Source organism: Notolabrus celidotus, chromosome 15 (genome assembly GCF_009762535.1).
Source record: "Notolabrus celidotus isolate fNotCel1 chromosome 15, fNotCel1.pri, whole genome shotgun sequence".
Taxonomy (NCBI): domain Eukaryota; kingdom Metazoa; phylum Chordata; class Actinopteri; order Labriformes; family Labridae; genus Notolabrus; species Notolabrus celidotus.
In genome coordinates, this window is record NC_048286.1 from 32,918,870 (window position 1) to 32,942,878 (window position 24,009).

The 24,009-nt window shown below is 42.1% G+C and overlaps 2 protein-coding genes across 2 annotated transcripts in view; one reads left to right on the forward strand and one right to left on the reverse strand.

Moving 5' to 3' along the window:
- The window catches only part of LOC117826703 (glutamate decarboxylase 1-like), an 8,375-nt gene extending 6,793 nt beyond the window's left edge, over positions 1-1,582 (reverse strand). The window contains exon 1 of the mRNA XM_034702958.1: positions 1,533-1,582. Coding sequence (XP_034558849.1) covers positions 1,533-1,582 — 50 coding nt within the window. The remainder of the gene's footprint in view (positions 1-1,532) is intronic.
- Positions 1,583-2,471: 889 nt separating this feature from the next.
- LOC117826705 (dentin sialophosphoprotein-like) lies at positions 2,472-23,406 on the forward strand. Its single transcript, XM_034702961.1, has 10 exons — positions 2,472-2,552; positions 2,753-2,914; positions 4,673-4,870; positions 5,191-5,349; positions 9,670-9,750; positions 13,137-13,296; positions 13,514-13,558; positions 15,957-16,424; positions 18,981-20,461; positions 22,044-23,406. The coding sequence occupies exons 1-10, from the start codon at positions 2,472-2,474 to the stop codon at positions 22,089-22,091; spliced, it is 2,883 nt and encodes a 960-aa protein (XP_034558852.1). The 3' UTR covers positions 22,092-23,406.
- Positions 23,407-24,009: the final 603 nt, after the last annotated feature.

Genomic DNA, 24,009 nt, shown 5'->3' on the forward strand with positions numbered 1-24,009 from the left:
TCAATCAATCAATCAATCAATCCAATCAATCAATCAATCAAGCAAGCTTTATTAAGATCCACAAATGTTACCTGAAGACTAGGGATGTCACCAATTAATCGAGTATCGATTAAAGCAGGGTTGGTATCAGATTTAGATGCACTTTTACTGGTTTATACTGGTTAAAATGATCTTTATGTCTGATGGCAATCATTACATTATGTGTTCTTAAAAAAGAGGTAAAAAAAGCTGCTATCTACAGCCGGAGTAAACCCTGGGGAAACACCAACCAATCCCTGCCATCAGGAGCCAAATATGAAACCAATCAAATCCTTGCCTGGCCGTTCTGCCCGCCTCCTGCCTCTGCTTCCCCTGCCTCTATTTCCTGCCCCTCTCGCTCGACCTCGGGCCTGTCCCCTCTGACCCTGATGAGGTGCTTTGCTCAGGACTGTAGTCCGGCTCAGAGTCTAATAAGCTACTCACCAGGGGGGGCTCTGACAAGCAAAAGAAATAAGGGACTTTTAGTAAGTCGTACAGAAAATGTTGTAAAGTCCAAGCGGCAACTCCGGTCTAGAAATATGAGTCCAATGCAGAAGTGCTAAAAACTGCAGTTCATCAAGAATCCGCTTGAGGCTGGCTCCAGAAGTACCAGAAACCACATACACACCAATTCAAGAAAGACGATCTTCACAGCAGAAATTAACATGTTTACAGCCTGGTTCAAAAGACGAGTGTAGTCTGGATAGCTCATTTCTTGACAGGCACCAAGCGGCAACCTCCGGTCTCAAACTATGAAGCCAATGTGGAAGTGTTATAAACTGCAATTCATGGAGAATCCACTTGAGGCTGGCTGCAGAAACACAGGAATCCACATACACAACAATTCAAAAGAGACGATTTTTGCAGCATTAATAAACATGTTTACAGCCTGGTACAAAACACAGCTTGGCCCTACGAAGCTAATCTCTCTATCGGCACACACTGTACCGGGGGTGAATTTATTTCTAACACAAAGGTTCAGAAGATATTAAGATTTCAAGTTTTTGCCCAAATAAGGACATGACTGACTTGACTCCCGGTCGGGAACACATAGCTGTTGGCTAGGAGGCTCAAACTCCGCCTCTATTCCTCACACTCTGCCTGGTTGAGTTCGGCATTTCCAATATGGCTGCCGCGTCGACTGGCTTCAAAACAGCTCTCAGGAACAGATGGGTGACGTCACGGAGACTACGTCCATATTTTATACAGTCTATGATGCTGATAGGGAAATGAGCTCCTCAGACCAAAGACGTTTTTTGTACCAGGCTGTAAACATGTTTATTTCTGCTGTAAAGATCGGCTCCTTTGATTTGTATGTGGTTTCCTGTGTTGCTGCAGCCAGCCTCTAGTGGACGCTCGATGAACTGCAGTTTTTAACACTTCCGCACGGGCTTCACATTTTAAAAACCAGAGTTTGCCGCTTAGCAAAAACATATTAATGCTGCACATCAAATGAAGCAGAACAAACTCAGCTCCATGCTCATGTTAACACAACTCCAACACCAACCACATACTGTATGAAGGTCGTCAGAGGGCCTGATGCCTCTGTGCTGAAACCAGTCATTTTGCTCTGATTCACTTCACTAACATATAGGGGTGGGAATTGATAAGATTTTATCAATGTCAATGCCATTGTTGATTCTGCTTATCAATCCAATTCCTTATCAATCCTCCTAACGATTCCTGAGTGTGTTTTTAAAAGGAAAAAAAGTAGTTCTACACAGTCTTCTGCACCAAAAGGAACCATTTTATTATTCCCAAATTATGTCTGCACAAGACTGAACATGAGCATATTCAACTTGAACATACTGAACAATAGGTTGACCTCATTCCCAGCCGCGTGAGTCCAGACGTGAACCCTCTGAGCCTGGAGGAAAAGACTTTGAATTTGGAGAGGAAAAATGCCAGTCCTCCAGGGGTCATCGCAGAGGTATTTTACCTGCTCACGGTGCCTCATTTTCGGCCGCGTGAGTCCAGATGTGGCCCCTGGAGCCTGGAAGAAAACTCTTTTCCTCTCCATGTTTCCTCGTGGTTGAAGGAGTTCTGCGTCCCAGAGTGTGTGACGTAATTCAACGTGAAGTGACGTGATGTCATGCTGGGAAATGAATCGTTAAGAAGAATCGATAACATTGAGGTGCACAATTTCGATGGAATTGATCAATTGGAACCGGTTCTAAGTCGGACCCGGTTTTCGATTCCCACCCCTAGTAACATAACAGTCACTACAGGTAATGCACAGATGGCTTACCTTGGTTTACGAGAGATTTGAAGCTTCACCGTTCCTGAGGGACTCAATCTAAAAGTGTAATTTATTTAGGCGGGAATGAAATCTTCCCTTCATGCTGTGTGCCAGCTTCATTTACTCTGACCTAGTAACATAAATACTTCTGCTGCACATCTGAACACATCTCAACAGGACGTCAGCTGTTTTAAATCGATGGTGTCATAGTGGCATGCGCTTGTGCAGGCTCTCTATTCCCTGGGAGCTGAAATATGCCGAGGACAATATACTGTGGAGTCCTTTCTGTAAACATGTGATCCACATCAGGCGATACTTTAAGTAGGAGTTCAAGCTTTGAAAAGTTACCACAGAACATTTGAACTAAAGGTTTGTTATCACTGCATGTTTCATAAGTTTCTCTTTATCCTTAACACTGTGAACATGTGTGACTGATTGTCAGTTTATGTGTGTTTCGGTGTGTGTGTGTCTGTGTATGTGTTTGTCTGATCACAGGAGCTGGAAAATGCCGTGGCCGTGGAGCATTTGGAGCTTCAGGAGCAGCAGTCTGACCGCAAGGAGCTGGAGGAGACTCTGGATAAGTTAGAGGAACACAAAGATCAGCTGATTGTGCAAATTAAAGCGACCAGACAGCTCTGCTACGAAGAGAGTCAGCAGGTAACGATGAAACAGAAGTCTTCAGGCATGCAGATAAAAAGCCATCTTAAACTGGTTAGACTCTAAGTGCATTTCGACTGCAGTCTTTTAGCCCCCAGAACTACTTTCCCCTGAACTAAAAGGTTCCTGTGCCCCCATTGTTGTCTGCGTTTCGACCGCGGGCTGAAGTCCCGGGTAGATTGTGCAAATCAGGCCAAAGTAAATGCACTACACCACCAGACCAGTAGAGGGCAGTAAAACAAAGAGGAATGCCATTCATCACAAATGACACCATAGAAGCAGACGGACAGGCAGGTATCATTATGAGCAACACAGCAGTTAGCCTGTTAGCATGAAGAGACTCAGCTGGCGCTGTTTTAGATGGTGCTATATTTCATCACAGATGGATTCACTGAATCAACACGTGAGAGGAGATAAGCGCGAGTAGCAAAGACGTTTCAACACGGCTTTAAAATCCTTTTGAACTCAAAAAGCCGTGGCAGAGATCGGCTGGTGTTTTGGTTTAAACGGTGACCCTGTTAACTGGAGACTCAAAAGATTTGACAGATAAAATTTGACAAAAAAAAATTGACACATTTTTTTATTTTTACAAACTAAATTTAAAAACAAAATATTTCACACGAAAAAAATGTGACAAGAAATTGTTTTAAACAAAATTTAGAAAAAAAAAATTGGAAAAACAGATTTAGAAAAAAAAAAAGTTTGAAAAAAAATTGTTTGAAAAACGAAATTTTGAAAAAAAAAAAATTTTGGAAAAAAAAAAATTTTGGAAAAAAAAAATTTTGGAAAAAAAAATTAAACAAAAAAAAAAAAGTTGCCAAAAAACATTTGGCAAAAAAGTTGACCCCGGAGCCTGTCAAAAAAAGTTAATTTTCCTCAAATTTGAAATTGTGCTCCAAAAGCAGAAAAACATGAAAAAAAGTGAAAATTTTGCACCTGCGGTTAAAATCATGGAAAAAGCAATGAATGAATCAACACGTGAGAGGAGATAAGCGCGAGTAGCAAAGACGTTTCAACACGGCTTTAAAATCCTTTTGAACTCAAAAAGCTGTGGCAGAGATCGGCCGGTGTTTTGGTTTAAACAGCGACCCTGTTAACTGGAGACTCTCAGCCGGATGCATCCCTCATAAACGTCTTTCGACCATCATTAAATATCTGATGAGGATATTTTGAAATCTTAATAAAAACTAAACTAGTTTGCATTCCCAGGAACTCCCTCTGTGTTTCAACAGCTGTGTAAACTCCACAAACACTGACACGTTCAGCTGAAGGTCTCCAGTTTACAGGGTCACTTTTAAAACCGGAACACCGGGAGGAGAGACGCATTCACGGTGGGCTGAGAGAAGACTACTGTTACAAGCTGCTAAATCATGAGAATCACAGATGTGTGTGATGTTATTGTGGACGGCGGGCGAATAAAAACACTGCGGTTAATCTACCAATCAGACACGTTCAGCATTGCAGGCTCCGCCCCCCGAAAGTCCCAGGACCTTTGAAAAGTACTCCCCCCCTAGCAGGGGCTTTTTAGGGGGAGATTATCTACCCCTGAACTAAATCTAGACCCTGGGTCCACCGGTCAAAACGCACGTACTTCAGGGGTAAAGTTCCTCTGGTCGAGAAACGCCTTCTGTATCTAAATGAAGTAACCATAGTTTACATGCTGAAGCCTTCCCTTAGAGTCCCTGGTGCATCCACAAAACCAGCAGAGCACTGAGAAGTGTGACAGGCGTCTCCTATAAACATGTCCTCTCCTGCCAGATCCTGTCTCTGCAGTCGGAGGAGGTGAAGAAGGAGGGCCAGGTGGAGGAGTATGAGAGGGAACTTGCCAGAGCCAGGTGGAGGCTGAAGAAGCTCAGAGAGGAGGTGAAGCAGGCCAAGAGGAAGGTGGAGGAGGCTGGGGAGAGGGACACTCCTCTGCAGGACTCCATCAGACAGTCCTATGAAGAGATCCTGCAGGTATGATATGTGTCTGTGGAGGCCTGAATGAAACCTTTGCATGTACCTAAACCTATACACCTCAAGACCTGGTCCATTAACTGTACCGTGTAATGGTTAGCGCTCTGCGTGTACAGTATGGAGTGAACACAGGTATCACAGACTGTCCTGCTTTGGTATCAAACGACTGAGCTGCTTTTCCTGCCCTGCTTTTGATGTGGTGGTCCTCTCAGTCTGAGTGATGTTCACTGTCTGGTCTGTAATCTGCTTCTGTGCACATACTTCAATGTGTTTTAAAGATCAGTGTCCCTCATGGCTCCTTCCTCCTCTCGCCCTCCCAGGAGGAGAACACCCTGTGTTCTCTGTCAGGAGGTGCAGTCACTCCAGAGAGCCAGCTGGAGGAGTCGACATCTCCTGCAGACACCACTGAGGATGATCCGCTTCCTATGAAGCCGTGGGGAAGGAGCCAATCACTGCCCGCCTATGCTGACCTGATTATGGTAAATCACAGGAATCACAGTGCTTCACTTCAGGGCTGCCTTTGAGTCATGACAGAACCAAATGAACACATTCATGTATTGCTGGGTCACATGATTTAGGTTAAAAATGAATTGTCTAGATTATAACCCAGAGGAAAATTTCACTGCTCAAGGCTTTCTCTTCTAAGTCTCTGGAGACCAAATTGAGATTCTCACTTCAGCCTCATTCAAGTTTCAAATTGTTCTCATTCGTTTCTCATCAGTTTCTCCTAAAATTCACTAGGAGGAATAGTTGAGACCATGACATGAGTCTTATTTGAGACTTAAATGAGAGATCTCATTAATGGCTCATTTTCTTCTCTTTTTTTAAATATGTTTTTTGGCCTTTTTGCCTTTATTTGACAGGACAGCTGATTAGAGACAGGACATGTGGGGAGTAGTGAGCGGGGGAAGACATGCAGGAAATGGTCAACCGGCCGGGAATAGAAGCGGCGACCCCTGCGACAAGGACTGTAGCCTCTGTATGTGGGGCGCTTAGACCGCTAGGCCACCAGCGCCCAAAATAATCCATCCCTTTAATTATAATAATCTGGCTAAATCTGGTCGGCCCTTTTGCGGCCCATATTTTAAATAAATGGTCTGTCATACCTGGAGATATGAAATCTCTATCTTTAGCAGTTTCTCTCAAATCCACTAAATCTTTGTGAAGTTGTTTTGTTCCAAACAGACTTGTAAAGGAAGGACCATACTGTGAAGTCAAAGAAGAGATCACTTCACATCTAAATATCTGATCTTGAAGTGGTTCAAATGTTTTAATGAGAATTGTAAGTTTGTGGACAATTACATTGAAATCTTAATTTTGCAGGGCACTATAAATGTTGATGAAAAGATGAGCTCAGGCTCTTTCTTTGCTCCATCTGAGCTCAACTTGAGACCCAAAAACTGAGTCTGACAAAAACAAATGGATGAGGTTAGATTGAGAGAGCTCCCTGATTTCTCCACCTGAGCTCAAAAGGAGTCACAACACCTGAGAAATACCTGAGAACCATTTCAGATGTTGACGAGATCTCCTTTTGAACTGAAAGGGAGACTAAGCTGAGACTTTTTGAAACTTTTTGTCTGGAGTCAAGAATGAGAAACAGGAGACATAAGCTATAGTCTCATTTTGCTTTCAAACAGATCTCATTGTTGTCTAGGAGACATAAATGAAACACTTTTGAGATCTCCTCTCTAAATTTATTTTCCTATGGGACAAGCTGTGTCAGAACCCGGGGATGTGAAAGACACAAGTATTTACCAGACAATGAGGGTCTCAATGAGAGCTCAGTCTTGAGGAATCTTCACTTCTGGGGCTGAAAACTCAAGCCAACATGAAAGTGACGAAAACCTGCAGGGCCTAAAACTTTCCAAACACCAGCTTCAAAACTGGTTCAATCCCTGTCTGGTGTCTCCTTTGACCACGCTGTCACTTCTGTGTGATGTTTATGCAGCCGAGAAAATAGGAGCATAAAGGTCATGTGAAAAATTGGTGGCCTGTACGATGGATGATTCCATCGGCTCAAAAGGTGCCATCTTATTTCTCAGTTACAGGACCTTTTTAATGTATCCATGAGGCCTGGATAATTCCCCCCCAACACACTGCAAACCACAGCTCATACTAATGGAGGTCTGCTACACCAAAATATACTGTCAACACAGATTTTAAGAATCAATTAATTAAGTGTTTAAATCAAAGTACGTTTACAGAATCAGTGAAACAGAGAGCTCAAGAGGAAGAAGAAAACATCACCACAGCTTCCAACACTTGAACAGGTAGTCTGCTCAAGATTTCCCCTGCTAACACCATCGAATATTCTAAAAATAAACCCCTATGTTTAGCCTGAGATGAGATGATTCATTAACAGGGCTTTGAGTAGCGCCGCACATAAAAGGGAATCATCAAAAACAGCCCAAAATAAACAGAGAGTGGTAGAGAGAGAGGAAGAGAGAGGAAGAGAGAGAGAGAGGAAGAGGGAGAGAGAGGAAGAGAGAGAGAGAGAGAGAGAGAGAGGGAGAGGGAGAGAGAGAGAGGAAGAGAGTGACAGCCAGAGCATCTGTTTTATGTCTGTGAAGGTTCTTCAATTCTTGGAGACAGAGTTTCCCCTCTCCTCTGAAAGGCTCCTTCAGTTCTGAGCAGACTGGGGAAGAGCTTGCTGTTTTATGGGTCTGGAGATGCAGCTGATGTGAAAGATGTCACACTAAGGTGACAGCATGAGGACTCAGATGAGGGATCTTCATTGCAACATAGATTAAACCTCCCATTTCAGTTTATTGTTGTAGTCAAGACCACATTAACCAAGACCAAGACATGACAGAGCCCAGAGAGCACCGAGACCAAGACAAGACCAAGACATTTAGGGATCGAGACCGAGTCAAGACCAAGGCAGGGCAAGACCGAGACAGGACCAAGACCATATCCAGTTGAGGTCAAAATTATTAGCCCCCCTTGTGAAATCATATAAAACCCTTGATTTCTCCATGAAAATGACCATCAAAAACAAGTGTTTATAGTTTATTTGTTTCCAAAAGAACAAAGTCGAAATGTTCACTACGTTTGATTTGGATATTTTATTGATGCAATGAATTAAAACAAGAAAAGGTAAAAATGACACGTCCAAAATTATTAGCCCCCTGGCCTTAAGTAGTCAATAGTTCACCCTTTCTGAGCCACACCGGACAACAACCTCTTCAAATAGTTCTTTACAAGGTTGGCACATGTCTCTGGAGGGATTTTGGCCCATTCTTCCCATGTAAATTGTTCCAGCTGGTCCAAAATCCATGGTTTCTGCATGGACGTTCACTTTGAGCACCCGCCACAGATTCTTCACAGGATTGAGATCTGGGTTCTGCACGGGCCACTCCAGGACCTTGGTTTAGGTGACCTTTAAGAACTGTTGGACCAATTTTAAAGTATTCTTTGGGTCATTGTCTTGTTGGAAGACCCAGCGCCGACCTAAGCCATAGACTAAGAGCAGAGTTCATCATATTATCCCTCAAAATGTCAACATAACTTTCTTTTTTCATGATGCCATGCATCTGAACAAGACTTCCTGTGCCTGAGGCTGCAAAACAGCCCCACAGTACGATGCTCCCTCCACCATGTTTAATTCTGAGGACCGTGTTCTAAGGGTTGAAGGACTCTCCCTTTCTTGGCCAAACATGAACAACATCCATGTGCCCAAAAAGTTCCATCAGACCAAAAGATGGACTTCCAGAACTCATCTTTACCCTTCAAATGTTCTCGGGCAAACCTCAGTCTGGCTCTGATGTGCCGCTCTTTGAATAAAGGGGTTCTTCTGGTCCTGAAGCCCACTATGATGAAGATCCCTCACAACTGTGCTCCTTCAAAAATCAACTCCAGAGGAGGTCAGGTCAGCAACGATCATCTTGTTAGATGTCCGGGGCTTCTTGTTGACACCTTCGACTACTTTCCTCTCCAAAGTTCTTGAAAAGGACAAGGTTTGGTTTTCGTCATCGATAGTTTAACCTTCCCTTCTGATTCGAGTTCAAACAGTGATTTCTGTTTTGAGAAATGTGTGTGTGTGTGGGTTTTCTCTTATCACAGTAATGACAGGGACACAGAGTTCATCAGCGGTGGTCTAGACCGGTCTGGATTTAAAATATGGAGTTCGCCCAGTCCGAGACCGTGACAAGACCGAGTAAAAATGCTGTCAATTCTGAGACGAGACCGAGACCTTAAATAAGTGGTCTCGAGACCAAGGCCGATCTCGAGTACTACAACACAATTAATAACATTAATTTCCATATGACTTTATGTTTAATTTATACCACAGTTTGGGTAAATACTCTGTTATGATGGACTGCGGCATGTTCAATCGCTCCTGAGAATGGATACCGTCTAAGTAATTACATTACATTCAACTGAATGAACTGAACTAACATATATCACAGCCCGACTCTTGGACTGGACACAAATGGGAGACACACAGACAGTTATACTGATAAAAAATGTAGGAAATTAGAGATATGGATTATTAAAATGATAATGAAAATTAGGGATGGGTAATGGTTTTTGAATATTCAAATATTCGTTCACTTTGTGGAAATCAAAGAGTTACTTTGAATATTTTCTTATTTTAAAAGTACAAATTTTCATTGTTTTTATTGGTGCCTGGTTGTAATACGGTATTCCCACCAGGGTCCACACTTATTATAGACGAGATCACCAAAACCAGCTCTGCAGTAAAAGTCTCTGGAGTCTGAAGTCATCACAAGAACTAACGTGACCCTTCTCTCTCTGTCTTTGTCTCTCTGTCTGTCTCTGCATTGGGGGGCGTCCAGAGGGCCAGTGGCTCGTCCTTCAGCAATAACCTCGTCGGTACCAGAGAAGAAGCTGACGACAGTGGGACCAGCTCAACAAAGGTATACCTACATCAAACAGAGCAGGTCTAGACTGTACTCTATGTTCTATTATTAACAAAGACCCAACATCAAGACCGGATCAGATCCAGTCCCATCTTACAGACAGGACTCAGTCTGATCTCATCTTAATCCACCATGAGCAGAGCACTTTGCAGCATTTAGCAAGTTACAGTGGCAAGGACAAACTTCCTTTAACAGGCAGAAACCTCCAGCAGGACCAGACTCATGTTAGACACACATCTGCTGAGACCTACCGTGTTGGAGAGAGGGATAGAGGGAGATGAAGAGACAGAGAGATGATAGTGGGGAGACGGATAGTAGTAGTTGTAGCAGCTGGAGTCTGGCACGTCCACAGCAGCAGAGATCCAGAGGAACCTACGAGACAAGGGAGCTCAGGGACTCCAGAAAGGTCTATGAAAAGAGAGAAGAGAGGGAGACCAGAAGAAAGAAAGAGAGGGAGAATGGAAGGAAAAGATAGAAGGAAAGGATGGGATAAGAGGAGGAGACATAAAGGATGAAGAAACATGGAAAGAACAAAAATAAAGAAAGAAAGAAAGAAAGGAAGAAAAGAAAGAAGGAAGGAAGGAAGGAAGAAAGTAGGAAAGAAAGAAAGGAAGGAAAGAAAGAAGGAAGGAAGGAAGAAAGTAGGAAGGAAGGAAGGAAAGAAAGAAAGAAAGAAAGAAGGATGGAAGGAAAGAGAGAAGGAATGAAAGGAAAAAGGAATGAAAAAGAGGAAGAAAAGAAAGAAGGAATAAAATAAAGAAGGATGGAAGGAAGGAAAGAAAGAAGGAAGGAAGTAAAGGAAAAATGAATGAAAGAGGGAGAAAGAAGGAAAGAATGAACGGAAAAAGGAATAAAAGGAAGGAATGAAAGAAAGACAGTAAGAAGGAATAAAAAAAGAGACCGAAGTAAAGAAAGCCATAAAGAATGAAGGAATGAAAGAAAGGAAGAAAGGATGAATAACAGATCCCAATAAAGGAAGCTACGGCAGAGATCCAGAGGAACCTACGAGACAAGGGAGCTCAGGGACTCCAGAAAGGTCTATGGTTAGTAACTTTAATGGGACAGGAAGAGTTAAAGTGAGAGACAGGCAGAGAGAGGAGAGAGAGGGAAAGACAGGATCCCAGTGTGTCAGTCTAAGCCTATAGCAGCATAACTAAGACCTGGTCCAAGCCTGATCCAGCTCTAACTATAAGCTTTATCAAAAAGGAAAGTTTGAAGCCTTCTCTTAAAAGTAGAGAGGGTGTCTGCCTCCCGGACCCTGACTGGTAGATGATTCCAAAGGAGAGGGGCCTGATAACTGAAGGCTCTACCTCCCATACTACTTTTAGAGACTGTAAGTACTCGAGCTGTAGCGTTTTGGGCGTTGCCCCTCACTAAAGGATTCTACTGGAGAATGTAGCTCACAGTTGAATATTTGAATTCATGGGGCGACCCCAAGCCGTGCACACTTCATGCTGTAAGGTTATACAAGCCAGCTGAGAGGCCTGTGTAAAGGTTAACACAGCATCCCACTGCTCTGTGTGAAGACCAAACACACATACTTATTATTGAAGAAGAACTACAAAGGTCAGAACACACATCGACTATCTGAAACATTTTATTCAAACATGTTAAAATGTTTAAGCATCGTCTGTCTCATGTCCTCCGCTGCCATGCTTGCATTTTTCTTCCAAATCCGGGGACTGCCGAACACAGCTGAAGCCTGCCATTGGATCAGGGGGAGGTGTGCCAGGTGGGAGGCACCAAGTATGGATGAAGTGGAGGGGTGTTCGTGTCAGCTGGAGGGAGAAATGCTTTGAATCGAGCTACTTTTCATGGGTTTCTGCCTTTATGAGATAGGACAGCTGAGGAGAGAAGAGCGTGGGGGGGGGGGGGATGCTGCAAAGGCTCTGAGATGAGGACTGTAACCTCAGAGGCCCAGAGGCCAACCAAAGAAATGCCCTTTAATCTCAGTTTGAGAATGAACTGACCTGAAATGTGTATGGAGGTGTTTTGTAACCCCATAGTGTTTGGGTCATTTGATTCGGTATGCATCCTCAGTGACTTCAGTCATTAATTACTGAGTCTTTTTAAGAGCCAGATGTGATTTAAAAGATGTGAACTAAGAGCATACAGAGCTGAAAATGTGGTGTAAAGCTTTGTCCCTTCCTTTGTTAATCAGTTTCTTTTTGGCATTTTGATGTTTACTTTTCTTTCATTTATGCTATTTCAACTTATCTTTTTTACATTTATTTTATTTAATCTTATTTATTTAATCTTATTTATTTAATCTTATTTATTTAATCTTATTTAATTTAATCTTACTTTAGGCTATTTTATTTTATTATATTTATTGTATTTTGTTTTATTTATTTAATCTTATTTATTTAATCTTATTTAATTTAATCTTATTTTTGGTTGTTTTATTTTATTATATTTATTGTATTTTGTTTTATTTATTTAATCTTATTTAATTTAATCTTATTTATTTAATCTTATTTTATTTAATCTTATTTATTTAATCTTACTTAATTTAATCTTACTTTAGGCTATTTTATTTTATTATATTTATTGTATTTTGTTTTATTTATTTAATCTTATTTATTTAATCTTATTTAATTTAATCTTATTTTTGGTTGTTTTATTTTATTATATTTATTGTATTTTGTTTTATTTATTTAATCTTATTTATTTAATCTTATTTAATTTAATCTTATTTATTTAATCCTATTTATTTAATCTTATTTTATTTAAATATATTTATGGTATTTTGTTTTATTTATTCAATCTTATTTATTTCATCTTATTTATTTGATGTTATTCTATTTTAATTTTATAAATGGTATTTTTTTTATTTAATCTTATTTAATTTTATTTAAATTTTATTGTATGTTATTTTATTTTATTTAAAGTATTTCATTTTATTTGATGTTATTTTATTTTAATTTTTCATTATGATATTTTTTTAAATTTTATCTTATTTAAATTTTTGTTTTATTGTATGTTATTTTTCTTAATTTAAAGTATATTATTTTATTTATTTAATCTTATTTTATTTTAATTATGGTATTTTGTTTTATATATTAAATCTTATTTCATGCAATCTTGTGTTTTTTTATTTTATAGATGGTATATTGTTTCATTTATTTAATCTTATTTTCTTTAATTTATTTTAATCTTATGTTATGTTATTTTATTTCCAAGTATTAGTAATATTATTTTGTTGACCCCTGGTCTGCAGTTTATCCTGCTGCATCTTGTTTTTCTTTGTTTGTTTGATCCAAACATCCACACCATCCTTAAATCCATGCATTTGGTGTCATGGTTGTTCTCTTGAGCAGCAGTGGTCACGGTTGAAATGGTTCCTGTGTGTGACACAAACAGTGAATTTTATTTTATAACAGATGGACAGATCTGACATCGAGGATTACCCAGAGGAGGGGGAGACATTCGATGAAGAGGAAAAAGAGAGGGAGAAGGAGGAGTCCGATGTAAACCCAAACCCTGTCAGCCAGCTGGACTTCTACCAGGCCGACCCCTTCGCTCACCTCCCGCAGCCTGACCGTACGTATCGATCACGTGGTTCAGTTTAATACAGTATCGTTCCAGAGATGAACTCCTTTTTAAATAAACCAAGAGTTACAGGCGGAGTGATCCAAACTTGATCCATGACTTAGGTTTCACTGTGAACCATGAACTCAAGCTATGCTGCACCTCCACAGTTTGTCTCACAGTCTCTGTCTTGGTCCCTTTTTTAAATGTCTCTCTCTCTGATTTGTAGATGACCTCTTCAATGAAGATCTCTTCCCCAAAACGGACTCATCCGGTGAGTCCTAAAATACTGTTTGATATGGGTTTGGTGTTTTAGTGTCTTTGCTTTCATGAAGTTCTGCTGCAGAGTTAAAACAGATCTGCAGCAGAGAAACAGCATGTCTTAGTTTGGAGACTGTTTTTTGTACCAGATTTAATCTCACACCACGTTGAGTATCCACACTCATGTTGCATGTAACACCAAGATGGTGGCCAAAATGCCAAAACTCAAGCCTTCAACAGGGGGTCAATGCACAACTAGTTAAATGATCTGTCCATGCAGCAAGATAATTCTACTTGACAAGAAATCTTAAAATGAGATAGATAAATGTAGAAATAAGCAGGCTCTGAAAAGTATTAAAACGGCTTGAAATAAGTAGAATATGCTGATTTTTTATTTTTATTTTGTATACTTAATTTGAGCAACTTAAGGCCTGGGGACAAGAAAAACAACAATTTAAAGGTGACATATCACGCTTTTTTTCATCAATATATATTGGTCTAAGAGGTCCCCAAAACATGTCTTTAAAGTTTATGCTCAAAAAAACACTTTGAAATCAGATTTTGGTCTGCCTGAAGAACCCTCTTCTTCAGTCCTGCTCAGAACACTCTGTTTTCTCTCTGATCACGCCCCCTCAGGAAGTGGATGTGCCTCGGCTCTCCAGCACGTTGATCTAATGTTTACATGTTGGCTGAATATACACGGCTGCTCACAGACCCGCGTTACTTCAACCCTCTGAATCTGATCCAGAATCTGATCCTGACGGAGAGGCGCCTGCAGCAGGACCTTTCTGAAGGATTGGTCACAGATTTAGTGTTACTTGTTGTTTTATTTGTCAGTATGTCGACATGTGTCTTGCTACACAGCTACAGCTACGACATGTAGCTATGTGGCTATGCTAATTAGCGCTAGCACTTATCCATGATAAATAAAAATCATCCACTAGATCTTCAAATCTGCAGACGTGGGGAGTAAAACCGACCTCTGCCAGAAAGGCAGCGGGACCTTTTCTGAAGGATTGGTCACAGATTCTGTGTTTCTTGTTGTTTTATTTGTCAGTATGTAGACGTGTGTCTTGGTACACAGCTACAGCTACGACATGTAGCTATGTGGCTATGCTAACTAGCACTAGCACTTATCCATGATAAATAAAAATCATCCACTAGATCTTCAAATCTGCAGACGTGGGGAGTAAAACCGACCTTTGTGTTTATTAAGACAGCCTACAACTAGCATGCCTCCCTCCTAAGCTCCTTGTTAGCACACATGTGTGCAGGGAATGAAAAACGGAGGAGGGGTTGAGTTGTATTTTATACAGTCTATGGGCTGAACAAGCTCCGAGCTCTGACTCCGTGACAGACCGGATATTGTTTTTACGTAACAAAAACACGGAAGTCTGAAACGGCTCGTTTCACACACATTTACAGAAAGGTGGAGAAATCAGAACAGGGGCAGAATGGATTCTTTTCATTCTTGGGGGGTTTGTAGACAGGGAAACATATTTCAGGTAGAGAACCATTAAAAAGTCCATTTTGCATGATATGTCACCTTTAAAACAGTCTTTAGAGCCAAACCAAAACAAATACATTACCATTTTGAACAGCAGAACTCTGAGCAATCAATAAGATACAAGCTGAACTGTGTCTTGAAGAGATGCCTTATGTGTTGTTCTTAAATCAAGCAACTTGAAGTTGTTACTAAATCTTGAAACAAGTTTTATTTTGATGAGACTTTAGGTGAGACAACAAATGGAGCTTATTTTAACAGTCATTCACTCAGTTTAAGATTCACAGACTAACTGAGACAAAAAGACATGTTCATAATCAATTCAAGATTCAACCACACATACAAAGATTAAAAACAAGTAAATAACTCTAAAAACAAGGTCCTTCATCTAACATGTCTCAATCTAAGAATTACAATCTTGGCAAGTGACGAATTATTTGCAGTGAACAGAAGGCTGACTCTGCAGGAGTCTTCACCAACAGTTCATTACATTTTTTTTTACCTTCGTAGACATTTTTTCTTAATGAGTTTATGGTCTCAGTCTCTAATCCCAAGTGTCCTTCAGTGCAGCATGACGCTCATTGTGTGGATTATAGTCACATTTAGGGAAAAGCTATGATAAAGCATGTTTTAGGGCGGATCTGTTATTGACATATCCACTCTCTTGTCCAAGAATAGTCACGACCTGCTGAAGGTGACCAAAAGTACCGATCTGAAAGCCTCCAAAGGGGGACCAGAGACTGATGGGAGATGTCATGGTGGCTTGATTCACCTCAGGGTTAGGTGTAGCAGGCTCTCAGTGTCATGTTGTCTGTCTATTCTCAGTATAAACACTAACATGACCTCAAACAGGGAATGATGTCAGACTGCCATGTCACTGACTCTCGTTCAATAACCTCTCTTGCAGATGGATTTGCTTCAGATCCTTTTAAAGGCAGCGACCCTTTCGCCGCAGACGTTTTGTTCCCTGAGGGGAATGCCAGCGCTGATGAAGGGGCAGGAAACGGCGGCGAAGAGGCGGACACCAGTCTGTCCTGCGCTGAAAACAAGGCCTCAACGGGAACTCAGTGCTTCGAGTCCGAGTTCCCCGACGAAGACAGCGACATCGAGATCAGCTACAGCCGAGAGGACCTGGACGCCATCGCTGTGGCCGACGATCCTCGGGGATTCAAACCGATTCAGAGCTCGTCAGAGGAGCTGGGGCCAGAGCCCATACAGGGCTGGAGGTCTCAGGGTCAGTACTCTGTGGAGTCAGACCCTAATGGGTATGAGCTGGACCTCAGTGCTGTGTCCCCTCCCTCTGACATTGAAGAACAGAGCCTGGGATCTCTAGCTGGAGAGACTAAAACTGAGGCAACAGAAGATCAGATACAAGGTAACGTATACTCCAGAATCAGGATTTTTGGTTCTCTCACAATTTTAAAGAACTCAAAATTTAAAGGCACTATGAGGAGTTTTTAAATGGCTGGGAAACAGACTGATACTGATACTGATGCCTCTTTATGACCCTCAAAAGCAAACAAAACCATAAACAACAACACAGATACCTTCTCTGTTGTCATTTTTAATGCCCGAGACCACTCTGAGGGGGTAGGTGTCAGAACAGATGACTGACGTCTGGCTTTAGAAACAGCCTTTTTTGGCTGTTTTCATGGCAAATAATCCCATTGTGCGATAAATCTGAATGTTAAAAGACAGCAGGGTGAGGTTGTTATCTGAAGACACTAATTTTGCATGTACAGAACAAGAGACAAGAGGTATCACTTTGTCCACAAGGGGGCATTAGAATCGATACAAACCAAAAGTTCCTCACAGCAGCTTTAAATAACTATTATTTATATTCAATTCTCAGATATGGACAGTTCCAATATATATTTGTTCTTTTATATTTATTTGTAAACAAAGTAATCCTTTTTCCTTTTTTGTAACTCAAATAAAACCAATGCACACTTTTTTTCAGCACCTTGCAGAAAAACTAAAATCACTGAACAAAAATACCTTGTTGGAAAATTTCAGATCAATTATAGAGAAATGGAAAGTGAACAATTCCCAAATGAAAGTATTAAATATTAAATCAAATAAGGTCAATCTCTTTAAATTAGGGATGTACATTTCAAGTGTTTTCTGTGATCGATCTTTGGAAATGTTAACGATCAATTATCATTTAATCATTAAAAAAACGTTTTCCACGTCATAAGTAATGACGGCTGTGGATCATATTGAGGTGTTCAAAATGTTAAACACGCTGAATATCAACGTGAGGAGCAGGCTTATAAATTATCTCTGAGGACGCATGGTCATAGAGTGAAGACTCAGACTACAACATGTGGATTTACTGCAACAGGACAACTGAACAGGATCAGATTCTGGACTCACAGTGTCCAGTTTTCTCGTCCTTATTGAGAAAAATAAACATTTAAATGTGGTCAGGTGTCAGCCGGGAGCGCAACCGGGTCAGAATCAGTCCGGCGGCGCTCGTGGAGACCTGTCACTCAGCTGCAGCCCCCAGCTGAGCGTCTCCGCTGTGAGCAACACCTTCAGTCAGCTGATTCTTCTCTATCGGCACACACTGTACGGGGGTTGAATTTATTTCTAACGTGATGGTTCAGAAGATATTAAAGGTGACATATCACGCTTTTTTCATCAACATATATTGGTCTAAGAGGTCCCCAAAACATGTCTTGAAATCAGATTCTGGTCTGCCTGTAAACCCCTCTTTTTCAGCCCTGCTCAGAACAGGCTGTTTTCTGTGTCTGTGCCTTTAAATGAGAATGAGCTCTCTGACCACGCCCCCTCAGGAAGTGGGTGTGGCCTCGGCTGTCCAGCACGTTGATCTAATGTTTACATGTTGGCTGAATATACACGGCTGCTCACAGACCCGCGTTACTTCAACCCTCTGAATCTGATCCAGAATCTGATCCTGACGGAGAGGCGCCTGCAGCAGGACCTTTCTGAACCATTGGTCACAGATTTAGTGTTTCTTGTTGTTTTATTTGTCAGTATGTCGACGTGTGTCTCGGTACACAGCTACAGCTACAGCTACGAACATGTAGCTATGTGGCTATGCTAACTAGCGCTAGCACTTTTCCATGATAAATAAAAATCATCCACTAGATCTTCCAATCTGCAGACGTGGGGAGTCAAACCGACCTTTGTGTTTATTAAGACAGCCTACAACTAGCATGCCTCCCTCCTAAGCTCCTTGTTAGCACACGTGTGCAGGGAATGAAAAACGGAGGAGGGGTTGAGTTGTATTTTATACAGTCTATGGGCTGAACAAGCTCCGAGCTCTGACTTCCTGTTACAGACCGGATGGCGTTGTGACGTATGAAAAACACTGAAAACTGAAACGGCTGGTTTCAGCACACATTTACAGAAAGGTGTAGAAATCAGAACAGGGGCAGAATGGATTCTTTGACTTTTCAGGGGGTTTGTAGACAGGGACACATATTTCAGGTAGAGAACCATTAAAACAGTCGATTTTGCATGGTATGTCACCTTTAAGATTAGGAGGTTTTTGCCTAAATAAGGACATGACTGACTTGACTCCCGGACGGAAACACATAGCTGTTGGCTAGGAGGCTCAAACTCCGCCCCTTTACATCACACTCTGCCTGGTTGAGTTCCACATTTCCAATATGGCTGCCACCCACGATTGGCTTCAAAACAGCGCTCAGGAACAGATGGGTGACGTCACAGATACTACGTCCATATTTTATACAGTCTATGGAGGAGATGCAAGGGTGGTGCCACGAATGAGTGGTCCCTGGGAACATTTCCCCGGACAAACGTTCCTTCTCCTCATGATGACAGCATTTCAGTCACATTATGTCAATTTCCGCTCATTTGCATTCTTTCCAAACTCTGTAAAGTCTCCTCTCTGTATTTTAAACGTCTACCCTTAACCTCTCTTCTGACTTCCTTCTCACAGGTCAGAGGTCGGGTGCAGCTCAGGCTGTTCCTGCGCTCAGTGAGCAAGTCTCCCTGGAAGCCGATTGGGTAACGGGCAACAGAGAGGAAACCCTGTCATGTGACGTTACCTCCAGCCAGGGGGCAGAATGGGCAAACATCATCAAGGAGGAAACCCGAAACCCTGCGACTCCTCAGAACTCGCTGGACATGCAGAATGTTTTCACCCAGCCAGACCCGGATCAGCAAAGAGAGCTCAGCTTTGAGTACGAACCCTCTAGTCAGTCTTCCTTTGACCCATATGGGTTTAAACTCAGCCCAGAACACTCTAGTCATACCCTCTTGGACCCCGATGAGGCCGAACTGAGCCCTGCACCCTCTGAAAGTGATCTGACCTTTGACCCCGAGCCCCCTTCCACACAACCAGACCAGCCGGACTTTGATCCCTATGGGTTCGATGTTACTTCCCCTCAAATGGAACGAGACTCGGACCCTTACGGCTTTAAGCTCAGTCCTGAGGAGGAGAACCAGGAGGTGCTCGGGTTGTGCCGCAGTGACAGTAGCAAGCAGCAGGAACCACCGAACTATAGCAACCAGAAAGAACTGGAACCTCAAACCCATGAAAACCAGGAAGTGCTTGAACAGTGTGGCCTCGAGGAGCAGCTGGATCTGTGTAACAATGGAAACCAGGAAGTGCTGGAAACTTTGAGCCCTGATAACTGGGAGCTGGTGAACAATGACCTCTCTGATCCCTGTAGTCGTTCCAACCAGGAGGTGTTGGACCCCTATCACAATATCACCACAGGGGAACTACTTGAACCGTGTACCTATGACAACCAACAAGTGCTGGAATCTCACAGCCATGGCAATCAGGAGCTGCTGGATTTTTCTCTTCCTGAAAACCAGGAGGTGCTTGATTTAGATAGCCATGGCAATCAAGAACTACTGGACTTCAGTTGCAAAGAAAACCAGGAAGTACTAGTTTCAGGCAGCCACAGCAACCAGGAAGTCCACGATCTCAGTAGCAATGAAAATCAGGAACTGGTAGACTTAGGTAGCCATGATAACCAGGAAGTGCTGGACCTGTTTAGTCGGGGAGTTTTCCCTGAAGCAAACAATAACCGGTGTGCTGTGGAACCAGAGCACGATGCAAGTCCCACCAATAACAGCTCAGACAGCGATGTCACATCAGAAGACCTGCTGGGACTTGAACTCAGTAACACCAGTATCTGCACTACCAACAAAACAATCACCAACACCCCTGACACCCGCAACGCAGCGATCAGAAACACGGCCACGAGCCAGAACTTTGTGACCTCCAACAATCCTACCGGTCATAGTCTGCTAGACGGGGATCTGGGATCAGTGTTCGGGGCCGGAGGATACATCGGGTGTCCAGATGTGGCTGATGACCTGGAACCTCTGGAGAGAAGGCAACCAAAACCAATAGTAGAGCAAGTTCGACCAGTAAGACCAGTGAGGCCTCCTCGACCTTCTCTCAAGGTAAGCTGGATCTCCTTATCTTAGGTCTGTGTGGATACCAGGGGCCCTGTGATTCTGGTGTGGCCATCATTGAACGTCTTCCTGCCAAGACTTCCAGCAGTGTTAATTTCGTTAACGAAATTATGACGATAAATGTTCGTCAATGAATCATTTTTTAAGGACGAAAACGAGACTAAGGCAAGGTAAAGTGCATCACTGATAATAAAACTCTGACGAACGTGTGTTTTGATTTTGTTAATGAGACGATGGCGTGATGCAAACTTTATTGGCAGACCGTCGGACATTCAGGACCATGTTTCCCCCTGTGCTGTGCGTCTTTAAAGATGGCGTGATGACTTCCTGTGACAGGCTGAGTTCTTATCTGAGGGGCTCAGTGTTAGCTTGGTCTCTACCTGCAGCAGGTGTGCTTTATGAACCAGCTCTCCTCACCTCCATGCATCTGTCTCATCTTCATTGAGGATTTTTACCCCCCGGTGTGCGTTAGTGCCAAAGACACAACCGGGGGACGTCTGTTTAATATTTGATGTTTGACGTTGTTGCCACCATTACCAATATAGCAATATGGCTGCCGCTGCCGATTGGCCACAAAACAGCGTTCAGAAACAGATGGGTGACGTCACGGATACTACGTCCATATTTTATACAGTCTATGGAACTGACCCTCTGTCTGGTGCGCCTGTCACTGCAGGTGCATTCAGGGACCGTCGTAAATGTGCAATACAGTCCTTTCATGGCATTTTTCTGTGAATCAAGAGAATCAAAATACAGTCACAGTGGTCACAGAGAGAATGTTTTCTTTTGACTTTTCAGCAGGGACAGGCTGAATTATTTCACTTAAGATATTACAAAAAGCAAAAGTGTTAGAGGACGGAAGTGTGGACTTGGTATAACCCTGAAACTGATATCTGATCGACTGCATGAATTATTTAAAGAGTGAAGATGTTTTCACAGACTAACATGGTTTGAGCTTCCATCGACTAAAACTATAAAGAGCTGAAAATACTCAAATGTGACTAAAACTAACAGGCATTTTTAGACTAAATCTAAAATAGCTGCCAAAGTTGTTTTCAATATCATACCTGTGGAATATCTGACATACAGATCAAAGTTTATGGTCCCCTTCCTTAGATTATATAGGCCCTAGACTGGCAGCCATTGTGATGAAAGGGTTGGTAGATCACAGTTAGGAATATCTGTTGTGGAGTGTAGGAACTTCAAGAAGTACCTTGGCATGAGTGTTGATGGTGTACTGTGCAGGATTGCTATACTTGGATACTGTCTCTGATTTATTTATCTTCCAAAATTGCTTTAGTTGTAACTTTCTATTTTGATGTGACTGAGGGTGCCTGGATTGCACTTACACCTTGGACAGTTTTCATTTGTTCCCAGATAGATAAGCTACTCTGCTGTTGGACAAAAGGAGCCTGTGCATCACTTTAAACTGCAGCAACCCATGTCTGATACATATGGACGATTTGTAAATAAAACAAAGAGCCACTCGACACATAAGTCAAATCCCAAACCTCCTCTGTGCTGTACCTCATGAACTTATCCTGTTTAATGTGTTCTTTGTGTGTTTTAGGCCAAGGACAAGGCTCAGTCCCAGACTCAGGGCTTTGACCTGAAGTGATTTCTCACCAACTCAACATTCATACGGGGTAACCGTGTCAGCAGGGTTCCCATGACAACAACAACACAAGAGATGAAGAGGACGAGGACAGAAGTAAGAAAGCAGTTGATCCCATCTAGACAGTGGGGAGTGAAAGCATGAATATATGGACCTGAAGGGCAAATCAATCTGCTGTTATTAACAGCAATAATTATAGTTTTTAAGTTTGGACTCGTGGAAGAAGAAGAAGAAGAAGAAGGAGAAGAAGAAGAAGAAGACCACACGATGTGATCATTACTCTGAAGTCTCTTTAAAGCGATTCATTGAAGTTAGGATCAAAATGAGCCTCGTGTTTAAAGATACCCCCTCATGTTTTGTCCTCAGATGATGCAACACAACTTCTCCTCACTTCACTTTTTATCAGGACTTCCTGCTCCAAAGTATCCCCCCCTGTTGTGATCTAAACCGAGTGTTGGTACACGTGTCAGTGGACTCAAATGTAAATAAGTCATTTACTTGTTTTCAGATTTAGTGGATGAATAGTTTTTAGATTAGTTTGAATCAGACGAGCGATGCAGAGAGGGTTTGGATGGCTTACAGTGAGTGCGTATCTGTACCACGGTCATGGACTTACCTTAAGAGTAAATCTGTGACTTCTTCTCTGACCACAGCACCGCCGCAATCACCAGGTGTGATCAGCGGTACTCTGTTCTGTTTATAACCACCTCTGATAGTGACGGAGTCCTGGAGTACACCTGCACACCACTGCCGCCAAGTCCACATAAACAAGTGACTCCTCCAGTCACGCGTTACAGTCTCTCGTTAAACAAGCGGACCATCACTTATGTGAAATATCAAAACTGCATCTCCCACTCCCACGCCATCTACAGATCCTTTTATAAACTACAACCTTTGACCATCAGCTGGTTTGAATGTTAGTGCAGGAGACACTGGAAGGGTGAGGTGTGCAAGCATGACCAAACAGATTTCAAACACTACTGCCAATCTCAACAAAGGAAACAGTGAGCAGAGATTTACTGCTTCTTTAGACACTTGTGTCTTCAGACTACTGTCTGTAAAAACTGGAAACATGAGTGTTATTGAAGCCCTAGATTGGCTTATTTATTTATTTATTTATTCTATTTTAGTTTACATCACGTCACGGTTGGCGAGGTGCATTCATGTTTATAGATTTGTTGACTCCTGACTCCTTGGAGGAACTTTCAGTGAAACCACGCTGCACCCAGACTTCTTTCCAGGTCTCCACGGTCGCAGCACTCAATAAGACAAGCCCGTTGCATTTCCTGATGCGTGCTTTCATCCACGCTGTAACTCAAAGGGGACCATCACTTACAAAGTCACACACTTGAAACGAATATTTGAGGCTGTGTGCTTGTTAGAAAAATGTTTACTGAGGCATCAACCGAGACGTTGGCTCCTCGTGGCTTCAGAGAGTCTCCATGTTTGATATTATTATCATATGTAGTGTAGGAGGTTTAATACTTCATGCCATAGAGTACAGTATGTCTGAATGGAACCCAGTCAATCAATTAAAGCATCTCACCCAATTTATTAACATACCACATTGCAGATGGATAAGAAACCTTCATCTGTTTATTTTTATTTGTAGATCAGGAAGTTTGGAACGTTTTTGGAAGTTTCTTAATCCCACTTGAAAAAAAAGAAGAGGAGAGAAAGTGTTCTTGATGAAAACCAATCAATCAATCTTTATTTGTATCGCGCCAAATCACAACAAACGTTATCTCAAGACGCTTTTACAAACAGAGCAGGTCTAGACCACTCTATGTCAAATTATGAACACAGACCCAACACCAAGACAGGGTAAGACTCAGTCTGACCCCACCTTAATCCACCATGAGCATTGCACCTCACAGTATTTAGCTAGTTACAGTGGCAAGTACAAACTTCCTTTAACAGG

Bases quoted from the DNA above. Each gene is read 5' to 3' on its own strand.
- LOC117826705 (XM_034702961.1), top strand. From the start codon at position 2,472: ATGCGCTTGTGCAGGCTCTCTATTCCCTGGGAGCTGAAATATGCCGAG. The intron at 5,350-9,669 runs GTAAATCACAGG...GGGGGCGTCCAG, and splicing joins CCTATGCTGACCTGATTATG to AGGGCCAGTGGCTCGTCCTT. The intron at 20,462-22,043 runs GTAAGCTGGATC...TGTGTGTTTTAG, and splicing joins CTCCTCGACCTTCTCTCAAG to GCCAAGGACAAGGCTCAGTC.